At 36.1% G+C, this 16,165-nt stretch overlaps 1 protein-coding gene across 2 annotated transcripts in view; it reads left to right on the forward strand.

Moving 5' to 3' along the window:
- STK3 (serine/threonine kinase 3) overlaps positions 1-16,165 on the forward strand; it is a 144,723-nt gene that overhangs the window by 79,410 nt on the left and 49,148 nt on the right. For both annotated transcript variants that reach the window (XM_075743654.1, XM_075743653.1), the window contains exon 9: positions 9,079-9,271. In XM_075743654.1, coding sequence (XP_075599769.1) covers positions 9,079-9,271 — 193 coding nt within the window. The remainder of the gene's footprint in view (positions 1-9,078; positions 9,272-16,165) is intronic.

Consider the following 16,165-nt stretch of genomic DNA (forward strand, 5'->3'; position numbering starts at 1 on the left):
AGTATCTTTGGAGTTAATTACTGAAGTTCTTTTAGAAGTAGTTTTATCATCCATAGTAAATTGATGTCTTGTACTCCTTTTTAGTTTTCTATGGTGATGCTGACTTACAGGCTATAATTGATTAACTAAAACTAATAAATAATATCAAATGATGTTTGCAGGAGATGTTAAGAGAGATGGATCCTGGATATTGAGGGCATAGTAGATTGCATTTGGACATAATTATAAAAGCCCTTGCGGTTGCATTTTTGAGCTAAGTAGTTTGCTTCCTCGGCAAGATAAGCTGGCTGCCTCTATGCATTTATTTTAATGCAAAGTAAACTTTGTAAAGGATAGACTTAATGCGACACTGAAGATAGGCTGAATACAAAGCACAAAAGAGATTAATGCAAACTATCCCTTAATATTTTAGAGCATAAGATGACAAGTTTAAGAGTTCAAGTGGGTGGTTACTGCATATTGCTAAGGGGTGGTAACTACTTGAACTGCACATTCTAACACTGCTTAACAGGTTATTGTAACTGTTTTTCTTCGAGGAAAACAGAGAAAAGTTAATTCCTACCATCTTATGCCTGTTTTGTTTGTTGTGAGAGAGGTCTGGTAGCAGACTAGGCTACACAAATAGTCTGTAGTCAAATTCATTGTGGGCAAAGATAAGTTAGGCTGGCTTGTATTTGCTACAGGCCTATGTGTGCGTTTGAAGCAACAGTAATTCAGAGGATGTGTTTGCAACACCATGGTAAGGTGATTGAGAGTTTAACTGTAGTTCTCCAGTGAAGGCCAGCAGTGGGTATTTCTTAAGAATAGTTTGTGTCATTCTTGTAAGCTTTAGTAGGGGGAAGGAATAGATCTCTCTTGGGGGAAGTTCCAACTGTAGAGAAAGACCAGGTGCAAAGATAAGAAGAAGAAATGCCACTTATAAGTGGACCAAACAAAAGGGAAGTACTAGCTGGTGCTGCTGGCAAAGTGGGAGGTGGTGCTTGTCAGTGTGATAATTTCGTAATTTTTTTCCTGATCATGGATAGATAAATGTCATTATTCCTGGAGACTATTCTGGAGAGGTTTTGTACTTTTTTCCCCTTGAGCTCCATCAGCTTTATCGAAGGAAGGCTATAAGCCACCATGTATTTACAAGGTATTTTTGCAGTAGTAATGAACAAGAGGACGTGCAGGTATTTTTACTGTAAGATTTATAATGAATAGTTAAACCTTTGAAAAAGTTTGACGTTATAAAAAGATTAGGTAGAAAGGGATTTTTATTCCTATTTTTAAAAAGATTCTTCTTTATGTTCTTTTATGCTGTTGAAATGTTTTAACTCCCTAAGTTTTCATATGGTTTTATGTGTCTAAAAAATAATCTGTGATAAGATTTGTAATTAGGATGAAATTTTTACTTTTATTAAAACTGTTAATGTGATATTTAGTAGTAAGTATGACTTTTGCTATCAGTACATGTATGCCTTTAATAATTTTATATTGCTTGGTAAGCCTTGAGTGAAAAAAAGTTTTGAAATAATTAGCTTTAATAGAAGAAAATGAGGGTACAAGTGAATGAAATGAAGAATACTGATGGTGAGGTTAGGAGGAGGGATTTCCTTCTTGACAAATACAGTTTGTCAAGACTCTATGTTTGGTAGTGACCTATGAATAGCTTTTGTGTTGTCACAATGCAGAACTAATCGTATTCCAAACTGTTCTTAATAATTGTTTGGTTGTAATACAGACTTTCCATGCCTTGCAACTGAATTTCAATGCAGTATATCATTGTAAGGAATTCCAGATTCATTTGAGAGATGACACCAGCATCTTGCCCAGTTGCAGTCACTGAAGGTTCTGATCAGTTAAAGGCACGAAACTTGCCAAACTAGGAAAGAGCAGGGCAAACGGTTACAATTTTTTAATTAATCAGGGAAGTTTTCTCTACTGTGTTTTCTAAATGCATGTTATTCATGTACTGCATGCTAGAAGACTCCTGAGCAACATGTAGGTGTGATTGAGGCCTGAATTAAGTGAAATTGTGAACAGCACAAATTTTAGTTTTTAATGTGTACTAGGCAGAGATTGATCAGTGGGCCCACAAGTTATTAAAGGAAACCAAGACAAAACCCAGAAGAATAAAATGAAAGCATTGGAATATTTGTGTTTGTCATTTAAAAAAAAAAACCCAAACAAACGACAACCCCCCCCCCAAAAAAACCCTACTGCAATTTCAAATAATGCTTAATTTCAAAATAAGCTCAAAGATTGTCTTTCATTTAATTTGGAACTTGTTTGGGGAACTGCCAGTAAAACAATAAACCAATTCTTTTTACACTTCTAACTGAGTGTTTATTCTTTCCCTTCTGGAAAGGGAAAACAGATAATATGAGTGCCAGTTTGGTGTACTGTAGTGGATGAAGTCAGCAGTCCAGCATTCAAGTACAAAGATAAATAACCATTGCATGTTCTTCCTTCTTATGTCCCAGTTTTCACAGAACCCTAAAGAAATCCAGGGCTGCTTGTGTGTAGTTTGCATGACTACATGAACATACAGTTCAAATGTTAATACAGATTTTGATAACCAACATGCAATGATGGCAGCAGTTCTAGAAAGAGACGATGACAGTCCCTATGTTACCTTGTGTAGTAGTAGTGACAGTAAGCCATCCGTATATTTCTTCATATTTTAATATCTGTAAATGTTTTCAGCTTGTATATGGAATAGGACTCACTGTTCAGTTGGAAAGTAATAGTGACCTAGCAATAACACCTTAAAAGTGGATTTTTCCCAATGATATTGCTGTGAAGTCCTCACCATAGAAGAGCAAAGGCAGACTCTGACCTGGAGAAATGCATATTTAGTAACACCTAACAGCAAGAGCAAATACTGATGTTGGTGTTAAGTAGAGTCTATCAATGTTAAAGGTCTCTCATGGGCAGTGAAATGAGTCCATATTCTATTGAAAAAAAATGGTTTCAGTTAACCTGTTGGGGGCTTGAATTTATTGATCTAAACCCCCAAGAATTTCCTGTGTAAAGCATGAGTAGTTGTGCTCATTATTCACTGGTCTGTGTTTTGGGACCCATCAAGAAGAAAGATGTAAAATGTTCTAACTATGATGTTCCTTTTGTTGGGAAACCAGATTTAACCCTAACAGTTACATTTGAATAAGTTTTTGTAGCTTTAATTCCCTCTTAAGGCCATACAGTTGTTGTAATGGGCATTCAGGTTATAAGTGACTCACATAACTCAAAGTAGAATAGAGAGGAGTGGGTGGTTTTGGGAGAATTAATCAGATGGAAAGATTTCACAGTTACGTACTTAATTTTCAGGATCGATCCAGGTTGTTTTCCTTCAAGTGAGGAGGAGTCACATCCCTAAAATTGATTCTTATTTTTCATTTTACCACTATCTGTGAACATTTTATAGTATGGGAAGTTGTCAATTGTAATGTAAATACGAAGTTTTGAACAGCAAAAAAATACTATTAGTGTAGTGACAGGACGAGGGGTAATGGGTTTAAGCTGAAGGAGGGCCGATTTAGATTAGATGTTAGAAAGAAATTCTTTCCTGTGAGGGTGGTGAGGCACTGGAACAGGTTGCCTAGAGAGGTTGTGGATGCCCCATCCCTGGGAGTGTTCAAGGCCAGGTTGGATGGGGCTTTGGGCAACCTGGTCTAGTGGAGGGTGTCCCTGCCCATGGCAGGGGGGTTGGAACTAGGTCTTTAAGGTCCCTTCCAACCCAAACCATTCTATGATTCTATGATTATACAGCTGTAAATAAACAAACAGTCCTCATGTCTGTATCCTTCCAGAGAGATATAATATCATTACAAATAGCGTGCTCTGAGTTGATTTTATGGCTGTTATGAGAGCTGCTCGTGTGATGAGAATGCTTTTTGACAAACTGACATGTTTTGATAGGTGCTGAGGTAATTGTACAGACTTTTTTAATTAAGCAAAAATCGCAAGTGGTGTATTCTGCAGAAGGTTAATCCCAATATCAAAGTTTAAATGTTAGTTTAGGCATTACTAAACATGACCAATCTCTTCTCTTGTGCATTTTTTGAAGTGTGATGTGAATTGGATGCTGAGGCTGGGCAGCAGAGAGAACGTAAAGTAACTCGTTGCCTGGCAGCTTGCAGGAAACATGTCTAAATATTTATTTCTGTAGATCTTTAAAGGAATGAGCTAGCAAGCAGCCCTTCCTGTATGTTTTCCTTTACATTTTAATGTCTCTATTATGTGAGGAATGCTTAATTATTTTTGAGTATTCAAACAAGGAATCACTACTAGAGTACTCCATTTTTGTTTTTCTTAGACACTTAGTGGTTGAGAATATCAACAACTTAGCCAACTGTCAGTAATCAATTATTCCTATATGTAGGCTTATTTATTTGTTCATACAAAAGTTTCTTTGGTTAATAACATATTAATTATGAGAAATCGGCATCTGTCTTTTGAGACCTTAAAAAAGAATTGCTATAATTATTCCTTTATATTTCTACAATATTATGTAATTATTTTAAAGGAACTAGTTAAAATAACTATGGTTCTTCTAAAGTGGACCATTTGAGTTATTCTGAATTTTAAATCTGATACACCAAGTTGTATTTTTCTGAAGGTTTTAATATTTACTTTCATGCATCTTTCACATGTTTGTATGTATATGTCTATGTATCTGCATGTATCGTGTGTGTGTGTGTATATATATATGTAACTTCACATGACAAGCAGTGTTAAAAATTTGGTTTTGTAGCATTTTTCCTTTAAGTCAATTTGATTGCAGTCCTTTAAGTGTCCTGAAGTTAGAAAGATGTAAAGATGACTTTTGTTGAGTGAAATGTAACTACCTAAGGGGCATAAACAGCTTTCTAAGAGCATATTGTTAAAATCCACAGCAATTTAGAAGCAGAAACTGATTTTAGGAAGAGTAAACATAGAGAGGGAATTGTGAACAGCAAGTCGTCGTTACTAGGTATATCAATGAGGAGGTAGAAAACAAGCTTAAACGCTGTTTTGTGACGCATGTCTATGGAATTTGATGGGATTTGAGTGTGTGCTGAAAGTGAAGTTTTTACCTGTGTTGCTGATGGGTCTGAGCTTAAATGTGTGCTCAGTATTAAGTGTATACTCGGCTTGTAGTTGGGCTTTGTACATATTAGGAACTTTTACAAAATCCTTGTTCTTTACCAAACTGTATTATGTGTTTATGTAGCTACTACAGTGTTTTTACAAAAAGATAGCTGTGACTACAGCCACGTTTTTCAAAGGTGATGATGAGGTGTTAATAGTAAATGAAAGTATTTTACAGGATACTAAATTTTGCCAGCATGTAAATCTTCCTTTAATGTATTGCAGCCTAGTTAGCTGTCTCTGGTGCCCTCTAGTGTTCTTTTTACATGCACAAACCAGAGTTAAAGATATTTTAAAGGCAAGCTGCCATATTTGCTTGCCTTGTTTAATTTTTTTTCTTTATCAGTCTTCATCCTTTTTTTTTTTCCTATGAATGTTAAACGTGAAACAGAAAAATCCATGACTCTTTGTCACCTCAGCTTATTTGCGTCTCTTATAATGTAGGCTCAGGTAATGATGTGCAATGTCATCTTTTCTGTTAAAACTTCTCGTGTGATAATGAGATCTTTTGTGTTATAAGCATACTGAATATGCTGTCCTGACAATCAAGTCTCTATGGTTGCATTTTGCATGCTGTAAGGGTTGGTTTTGTTAATCTTCTAACTTACTTTGTAAATAAGAAGATCCAAGGAGTTAGTCCCATGGGGTTGCAGGGTATTAGCAATGTTTCATTTGTACTTACTTTACACTGTGATGTTGTTCAGAGTTTCTGTAGTTTATTGTAATTTCCGTAGCACTTGAAGAGATATTAGCGCTCTTGCTTGTGCGCTCTTTCTGCTGCTACTGGTGTATCAGATACTCCTGTCAAATACAAGTTTGGTGCTTATTACTTGTATACAAGAGAACAGGAGACAGTTTAATTCCAGAGTTAGCTGGTTTTATTGCTTGATTCTTGGATCTGTTTTCATAAACAGTATGAGAACATGACACTTCAGCTTTAATACCTTCTATTTTTTTCCTGGTTAAAATTGAGATTGCATTTGTTTTTATTTAATCGGCGCATTTACCTTTTTTAACAACAGATCAGAAGTTCTACAGCAATATTTACGAACTGTAAAGCACGAATCAGAATTTGTACAGAGGAATCGCTGTCAGCTCTTGTGTAAATGTGCACTTAAATAGCTTGGATCCACTGGATATTTTTATAAAGTCACTTTTTCAGATCCAGTATACTCTGCCACTGTATTAGCTAAATCTTGTATTTGTGAGAAATACTGGAATGATAGTTCTGGAAGCAATCTGGCTTAACCCACAATATTAATTATTTTGGGGCATGCACAGACCCTCAAAAAGTTTTATATTGCTGTCTCTCAGTACATCATTCCTGATCTAGGGAAATCACTAGTGATCAAAATTTTTGTGTACTTCCCTTTTGGGGACAACTATTCTGTTAGTACTGAGGTGAGTTTTTGTGATCCTTAGTCTTCTAGGTACTAAAAGTTAACTGTTCTTTTTGCTGAGAGACAAGAGTAAAATTGACAAGGTTTTTGACACTCTTAGACTGGAAAATGAAATGCTGTTCTTTGGAACAAATCCAGGTACTTGATTTGACTGACAAAATGAAATATTTTTAATAAACCAGGACAGATACGAGGATGGTCACTTAGAACTCCATTTCATACTTGTTCGTATTGTTAGCCATTACTTTCTTCCACCGACATCTAAAATAAAACTTCTAAGCTTCAGGAAAATGTTTGTTTCGTTTCTGATTTAGTAAGGTTAGGACCATATGCACTGCACGTGGATATTAATAAAATAAATCAACTGTAACTGTGCCTTAAACTCAGAGATTTGCCTGCCTGTACATTAGAGACACCACGTTTGTAAAGCTTAGTAGGAGAAATAGCAGGACATTGTCAGTCAGTTTTGCATTGTATTGCAGTACTGATAGGAGCCTTGGAAAAAATAACTTAATTGTTCTGGCACTTTTAAAATGCAATGCAGAAAGACACTTCGGGACTTTACTTTCTGAGTACCCTTGTTAGGGAAAAGTGTAACTCATAGAAAACACTGGGGTTAGTGAGAACATTGCAGGGGAAGTAAAGAAAATGAAAGTTGCCACCAGGAGGAGCAGTACCAAAATATTGTCATTTATTTACTGGCAGTCTTTTAGTGCTGTAGCTGCAAACTCTCTGTATCTTTGGGAGTATCATAATTTTTTTAAGGGCAGGGTACTAAATATAGTGTTTTAGAATGCAACTAAAACCCCCCAAAAGAATACCAATGAAGAACTTTAATATTTTTACAAATTATAATCCAGAAAATAATGATTCTTTTGACATTTGAAATTGTAATCACAGATTTAGGTCTCTATCCTGGTTTCAGTATGTTATGTTGTTAGCTGGACTCTCAGAATCAAAATTAGATCTATTTTTGTGTGTCTTAGTTGAGATGTAATAGAATAATTTTCAGTAGCTGGTGTATTGGTATTGCTACAAACTGCAATTCTCTGTATCTGCTTAGGCATTAGAGAAACAGACACTCGGGCAATGTAGCTGCCTCCTGCACGTATGGCTGTGCTAGAGGCAAATTGCTTGGTGTGTCAGGGAATAACAGGAAAGGAAAGGAATGAGTTCAGAGAGAAATAGAAAGTGCCAGGCCTTGTAGGGTTTGGGCCTTGGTTTTATCTTTTCTGGTCCCGTCCCATGTCCAGCCCCCCTCACCCCCTGCCCTTACAAGTCTCTTTTTAGTTAAAAAATTTAAATAAATAACACAATAGAATGATTTAAGAAAAAGGGGAAGTTGGTTAGTGGGTCAAATCTTGTTTTAACGTTACATGTAGCAACAAGCATGTTATTTGTAATGGGCAAATTAAAAAAAAAATGTTATACAATAGTCTTTCTAGCTGTGTAGCTAGGATATTTTGCTAGTTGGGGATAGAGTTCATTTATAAATAACAACAGAGGAAATACATGTATATGTCATTATAAAATTGGTGAAAATAGCATTTGTATTTAAAATTTAAAAATTTGACATAAAATGACTTCACAGTGATGGGTATTATTTCTTATATAATAAACAAGGAGAATGTTTTACTTTTTTTTTTCTTTGGGTAATAGATTTTACTCATATAGAAAATGTGTATACTGTCCATCATATGTTGTGATGTTTTGTAGACAATCTAAATCAGGCCTTGGAAGCAGTGGGATTTACCATTATTGTTTTCAAATATTGGTATTACATGTGAATTTTATAGCTTATTAACTGGATTGTCATTAGTTCTCTGTTTCACATTCCTGGCCCATTATTGTCACTGATTGAAAATGCTGCTGTATCTCTTCATGACATTAGCTCCCCCACCCACTTCAGTGGTTATGTATGTGCTCTGCAGGTATTTTTCTACATAGTATCAACAAGTTATTTTGCTCACTCTGGTGACAGATGTTTTTAAAGAGAACTGAATACTTCAAGTAAGCCAAGTGGACTTTCTGTTTCTGAGGTGGACTTCCAAAACTATTTTGGAGGATTGTTTAATAGCTAAATTGAATGGAGTCTGTCATCTGGGTGCTGTGTGTAATGTAAGATGCTGGGCATGATACTTAGTTAAAGGTAATCAGCACAAATCCTTGATGATAGTCAAGTGCAAAACAACCAAATCACTTTCTATAAATTGTGGTATTGATTTTTGGAACCCAGGAAGGTGTAGTGGGTCATGAAAATCACAGAGATATTCAAAACTGGATGCTGATGCAAAACTGGTGTGTGGGCACCTTTCTGTTTTATCCATCCTGCCGTACATCTGTAAGAAAGAAGAAAGGTTTTATTCTTCCTTTATATGGAACATTTTTTATTTTGTAATTTATTTTTAAGTTTTAAACCTGGAAGTATAGCAGTACAACTAGGTCACATGAAAATTTAAAACTAATGAATGAACATCTAAATGATTGGTTCTTAACTTTGTGGGGGTTTTTTATTTGTTTGTTTTAAATGATCTGCTACATTCTTGCAAATGTTTCTCCATAGGATGAAGATGAGCTGGACTCTCACACCATGGTGAAGACCAGTTCAGAGAGTGCTGGTACCATGAGGGCCACAAGCACCATGAGTGAAGGTGCTCAGACAATGATTGAACACAACAGTACTATGTTAGAATCGGACTTGGGGACCATGGTAATAAATAGCGATGATGATGAAGAGGAAGATGGGACCATGAAAAGTATGTTGTTAATTTACTTTCCTTTTAATAATATAATACGTTTTCTCATACTGCATGAGAACATTGTATCATCAGTGGCTTTTCAGTGTCAAGTTCTGTGGTTAAAACAGGGGGAGAAGGGACATTTGTGTCTCTAAGTGCTCTCTGTATTTTGTGCAGAAAAAGGTGACTATAGTGGGAGATTCAAAGCAGAAGCCTGGTTTTGGTCCTTTGCTAAGTCTCTCTGGAGGACTCTAAAGTTAGTCTTCTGTGAATTTTCCCTTTTACTACTTGTCTTTTGCTTTTTGCCTCCTGTCCCACATACATTTGGACCAGTTCCTTGGAGCTAAAGCGATGCGATTATGTGAGAAGCTGCTGCTTCAATGTCAGTGGTCCTAGGAACTCGTCATGACTCTCCATGGGTTCAGCAATCAGTATGCATCTTGCTGCAAAATTGTTTTGTAACTCATGATCAATTAGCAGATTTTTATTTTAGAAGCAAGTTATTATTTGAACATTTGTTGGAATGTAATTCAATAATGCTTGGTTTAAGGCAATGATCAAAAGATTGTTGAAACCTAAGTAAAAAAGGTAAAATTTACTTCAGCGGTATGTGAGGGAGTATGTAACAAAGAGAAAAAATACCTGCAAATGTTAAAAAGTATAAAATGATAAGTTACACTGGAACATGTATAAATACATATTTGTTAAATAGTTAACTTACATACTTACATAATGATGTACTCATTATTTGGCTGAAGCCTCCTCAGAATGAGGCCCATTGAATTTAATAGAATTATTTGCGTGAATGGGCAGCATCAATAGACGAATCTAACTCCAGCTGTAAGTGCCTGATTTCATGAGGCACAATGTAATGTTTAACTCCAGGCAATTGTTTGGGGAGTCAGGTGGAGGTATATATAAAGCTAATGTCTTAAGAGTAGAAATCAGTGCCAAATAAGGAACTTTGTAGAATGCTTTAACATAAAGTTGCATTTGTGTTTGCACATACACACCTGATGTAATTTGTGCAAGATTAATTGGAAGTGCAAAGCAGGAATATGTTTTCTTTGTGCTTTAATGTACAGCAAATTGGAAGGAAGGAGGGGTTTTGTTGATTTTTTTTTGTTTGTTTTTTTTTTGTTTGGGGTGTTTGTGGTTCGTTTTGTTGTGGGGTTTTTTTTTTTTTTTTTTACTGTTCTCAGCAATAAGATAGCAAGCATACCTGTTGATTAGTGATTAGTTTAAGTAGGATGATTCACCTCATGAAAACACTCACTATGTGCTTTAATTTGTTTTCATGCTGAAACAGAATATTTGCCTATTAAACTGTAAGGCTAATGGAGGGTTAGTACAAGCGAACTCAATCTCATCAATTTCAGCAAGTTAAGGAAAGGATAAGTGATGCAAAAAAAGAAAAAAGGGAAAGATATTACAGGCAAACATGGCGTAAAGGATAATAAAGTAATTCTTAGGGTGGAAGTATTATGAAATAGGGTTTAGTGCAGTTTCTATGCACCCTGTCAAATCACTTCAGGCTTAAGAAGCAAGTCTTATATAAGTAGTATACCAAATCGCCCAACACTATCCATGTAGATTTTATATGTGCTGAGAGGAAATACCCGTTAGTATGCCAAGCAGATCAAGAAAGTGTCATTAGGTTTGCACTGCAATCTCTTATCTGTGTCCTGTTTGTCTGCTACGTTGTTGGAGACTTTGGTTTTAAAATGTACTGTTATTTTCAATTTTTAATTGATTCTAGTAACAATCTGTAGTTAGAAAGGGAATTACCTTTCTACACCTTGGCATTTAGTCAGTGTAATTCTTAAACCCATTATTCCTTTTTTGTCAAAGAAGAATATGCAATCTTTGGGACAGCAGGTTTCCTTCCCCTTCCTTCCCCCATAGGTGACTGTCTTGAGAGTTGTAACTCCAGCAAAGGAAAGCCATCAAACTGGAGGTAGCCAAATTATTGGTTTCATTGTTCAGCTGGCAAGCAACAGGTTTAGTTCCAGCACTTACTTGCTGAACTTTCTTGTATTTTGCATTAGACACCCAAAGATTAAAAACTAGAAATAATTTAAGAATGGGACTTCCACATCTCTCAGCTGAAAATAAATATAAATCATGTTCGCTGTAGCTGGTCCTCCTTTGGGTCTGTGATTCATGTGCTATTGGCTCTGAAGCAGGAGCAATAGCAAGTGTCCTAAATAAATGTCACCAGGAAGGGACATACAAATCCTTGCTCTCCCTGAGAGGCAGACATAGATTTTGTGCTTCCTTGTGCTTGACAAACCCACAAGATTTTGGTGATTGGTTGCTTTTTCCAATGTACCTTTATAGGCAAGGTGGGCACTTTCTAGATGTTTGCATGATTTGATTATAATAAATCAGAACAGGTAGCTTAAAAGTGTTTTTTTGATTCTTCTGAATAATAGAACATTGCAAACAAGAAGCTTGGAGAAATAAACTTAGTGAACTAGGGAAGAGGGATTTCAGTTCCTTCCTAGAGACACCAAATATTTATGACAAGCTTTTTTTTTAATTGCTCTTGTGTTTAGTTTCATGTTTTGTTTCCTTCTGACTTTTGTTTCCCTGCTCAAGGACAAAATAAGAAACAATAATAAGCTTTTATTTATAAGTGCCCATGCTTAGAGGCCTCTGGGAGCCATGACAGAAAATAACTAAAACCATATTTTTTTTCACAAGTAGGGAATTGTGCCCAGATAAAATTGGGATTTGGAACAAAAAGAGGCCTGTCATCCTACCCCAACACACAATATACAGCCTAGCAATAAACAACATTTAAGCCTTCTTGCTTAGTATGTCTGTGCATGCTCTGAGCAGCGATTATGCAGTGTATACCTGGAAGTAGGGAAGAAAATGCAGAATACGGAGGGGTGAGAGGACAGAGCTTAACTTTAGGAGGTTAAACATGGAGTGGAAGAAAGAATGGGATTGATGGAAAGTACTACTACTTTTGTTCAGCTACCTGGATTGTACTTATTTTCATGTAGAACCTCTTTCATATCTCAGTTCAGAGACCAGTGTTCTGATGCAGCTTCTCTGCATTTCCTTTATGGCTTTTTGGCAAGGCTTAGCATTAGGGCTTTCTGGAGCACCAAGGGTACTTCTGATTGGTCTCCTGGCTCCTTTTCATTAACACTCTCCCCGCTTCTTACTTTTTGCCCTATGAGACATGAAATGTTTTAAGTTTAGTCAGTATAATCCTTAAACACATTCTTCCTTCTTATCAAACAGAAGAATATAATCTTTGGAACAGCAGGTTTTCTTCCCCTCCATCCTCCCCCATAGGTGACTGTCTTGACAGGAGTAACACCAGTGAAGGAAAGCCAGCAAACTGGAGGTAGCCTGATGGCAAGTCATAGTTTCATCATTCAGCTGGCAAGCAACAGGTTTGGTTCCAGCACTTTCACTGAACTTTCTTATGTTATTATATCATGGGATCCTTGATTACAGCGGGGCATGGACCACACTGTAGAACCTACATTTTAAAAGGAGAATTCATGAGTTGGTTTTATTTATTTATTATTTTTTAGTGATTTCTGTCCATCCAGTGTAAGAGATTGTGCCATACTATAAGTCAGTCTCTGTGATAGGAGGTGGGTGCTTGGGTAGCTCTGGAGTGATGCTTCATAACTCTTAGAAAGGCCTAAGTCCCACAGCTGTTTTTTCAACTGGCAAGCAAAAGCTATTGATATGTATTTTCTAACAACCTGTGACCCAGCTCCTATAGGAATTCAGCCAGGAAGCTTATAATGGGCTGGTTTTAGTGGTCCTGTAGCCTGGGCAGCCCCAGAGCCAGCACGATCCGCGGTGGAATGCTCTAGAACTTAGAGCAGCTGCTGAGACTTGGGCAGGGCCTGGAGCAATGGCGGCCAAAGCCCCCCACGCGTACTAAAGAAGCCCTTAGCAAGCATGAGTGACCAGGGCAGGCACGCAGGGAATGGAATGTGCATTCCTTCTTATTTTGAAATGTGTGTTTAGAATTATTTATTTTAGCTGTGATACATTTTTGAAGTAGTGTAATAGAGTTAGCATTGTGTTATGTCATTGCATCGTTCTTTTTATCCAGCATACTTTTTGAAAGACATTCTCATACGTAACTGTTTGGGGACATCCCCATTGGCTGTATTCTATCAGGGGTATTGCTGAGGTAGAACATATGTTTTCAGCATCCATGGTGGTCTCTGCATTCAACGACTTCCCAGCAATTTCTCAGACTGTTGTTTTTATTATGGCTTTCTTCCCAAGGCCATCTTGAGATTCTGGAGTGGGCAAGTATAGGGATGATAAAAGAGACTGATATTCTTAAATGTTGAACCTGTGACAAACATTTTAAAACATGATCATTTCTTGTTGAAGAGCAAAGAAAACTAAGAAGAACTGGAAAATCTAAATCCTCCTAGAATGGAACAGTCTGTTGCACAATAAATTTTCATTGCCAGTGTGGAGTGATACTGATTGTGCTGCAGATTTTTTTTTGTGGCAAATACATGGTTTGTGTAAAAAGTAACGTACTGGATATTTGAGTGAATTAATTGTCCTTAAAGGAATCTTTATGTATTGTACTTTTAGATCTCTTGGTTCTTGAAGACAGTTGACAAGACACCATTACTGTGTTGTTCACGAAAGTTAGAAAAAGTGCTTTCAGACCAAAGTGGTCTTCTAATAACCTTACGTTTTGGAAAAAACAAAATGCAACCTACATCAGTTTACTCTGGCATAAAGAGCCTGAGTGTTTTATAATGTCAATACAAAAGAGGTAGGAGCCTTCACAGGGCCTTTAAACTAGTAGGTGTCAACCTATCCCATTTTCCATAAAATGCTAACTAGATTTTTTTGTGTTAGGTTAGCTAGAGATCTGAAAAAGAGTATCTTTTTTCGTTTAATTATTTATAAAAATAAAATAAAACCTTAAAAATAAATCTTCAGATAAATCCTTCATATTTTTTTACGTTGGGAGAAAAAACAAACTTTGAAACACCTCTGGTCTCATTGTTTTGCAGGCATAATATTTATGGGTTTGTGTGTGAGTTTTTGTATTTGCAGTGAAGGAAAGCAGCTCTTGTTCTTTTAAATGGGTTAACTAATTGTATACTAAATTGGAATCAGAATTGAGTTCTAAATTCTTATTTAGCAAAACAAACAGAACAAGTCCTCAAAGTGTAAAATAGATGTGCTGTGTTCATTTTGGTGTAATTTTGGTGTAATTTCAGGCCTGTTGACCCACTTCCCTTAATATGGATTTGATAGCAAGGAATTTGGAAGGGTTGGTTGGTTTTACGTATGTCGACAGTCTTGTATTACATGTATAAGGAAGATAATTATAAATAGCTCTAAAACTTAAGAGCAGTGCTTGGAAAATCCTTGATATTTCCTGTTACATGAGAGGAGGGAGACTATCTTACCTGTAATGGGCCAACATTTTGGTATGTTAGAGTTTCTAACAGAGACACTGGTAATCTTCTTGTTTATAAGTATGTCTCAAGGATGAAACGTAAGTACAAGCATCTCAGCAGAAGAGAAATACTGGTTGTGAAAAGCCAGCAATGTGGTGTCCTATCTTTTTTGGTACAAATAGTTTCAGGGTTTTGGGGCAGCGATCAGCAAGTAATAAAAAGTTTGTATTAAGAAAATGCATTGTATTTCTGTTTTTAATTCCATCCCCTTCATCCTACTACCTTCTCTTGGATCTGTTTTCTAAATTTATGCTTTACTAAAGTCTAGATTATTCTATTTTTCCTCTTTAGTGCTTATTTCTGTAGTTATTTGGTATCTCTGCTGTTTACTTCTCATCCCTTCATTGGTCCCAGACTCAAGAGATCCAGAAACCTCATTCAAGTGATCTTGAGTTCAGTGGGAGATTCTGGAGAAAGAAGTATCTGCTATGTGGTCTGTTAAATTCAACCTGGAGTTTAGTTCACTGACTGTTTTTGTATGGTTGTAGTTGTCATTAATTAAAAGATGGTGAGTAACGATAACTGTGATCTGGGCTTAGAAAAGAATATTAGAAAAGAATATGGCAACAACTCAGAGAAAAACACACTAAAAAATGTGGGGAGGAGAAGGTGTATATGTAACTATGGCAGACTGAATGGAGGAATCATCGTGGAGCTGAAGAGAAGCAATTGGAGTCAAGTGCAGTCAAGCCTAGAGCATAAGCAAGGCAGTAGAATACCACATTCAAAAAGCCAGAAGAAATCTTGCTAGAACAGAATGATATAGAAAAAGCAGAAAGAAAAGAACAAGTGAATGTGCTATAAAAGATGACAGTACAAAAAAAAGCCTTAATGAAAAAATAGGCCGGTATTAACCATGCAGCAAATTAGAATGAATTAAAAAAATCTTGAGATGGAGGGAATGGTTTACCACAGGAAGAGATGATGAAATAAGAGGTGAAAGAGGAGGGGAACAAAAATTTAGTGAATTAATAAACACAACTGTATAGCCAGATATGAAGATCAGCAAGTCCTAGTGATCATGTTAAACACAAGCTCAAAAGATATTTCCAGTGGTTTTCTATTTCACTTGTTAAATCAAGTAGTTCAAATAAAAATTCCTAATTATTTTATTATGCTTATAATTAAAAAGTATAGTTCTTCCTGTGGGCTGGTGTTGTTTTTATTTTGGTTTTGGTTTTTTTGTTTGTTTTGTTTTTGTTTTAGCTTGGTTATTTATATTTCTCATCCTGTTTCGTATTTTACTTGTGGAAATGTATTTCACATTTCTCTATGTGGAATGTGTTACACTGCAAGTGAGTATTTCATGAGTCAATGCTACACAGAATATGGTCTCTGAGGTGACAGTTATGTAGAAGGACTAAAGCATTTCTTATGTTTTATTTATTGTTCTATTTAGTAATAAATTTGCTTTGAAATCCCACAAATGAAA

This window comes from Balearica regulorum, chromosome 2, assembly GCF_011004875.1.
Source record: "Balearica regulorum gibbericeps isolate bBalReg1 chromosome 2, bBalReg1.pri, whole genome shotgun sequence".
Classification (NCBI taxonomy): Eukaryota; Metazoa; Chordata; class Aves; order Gruiformes; family Gruidae; genus Balearica; species Balearica regulorum.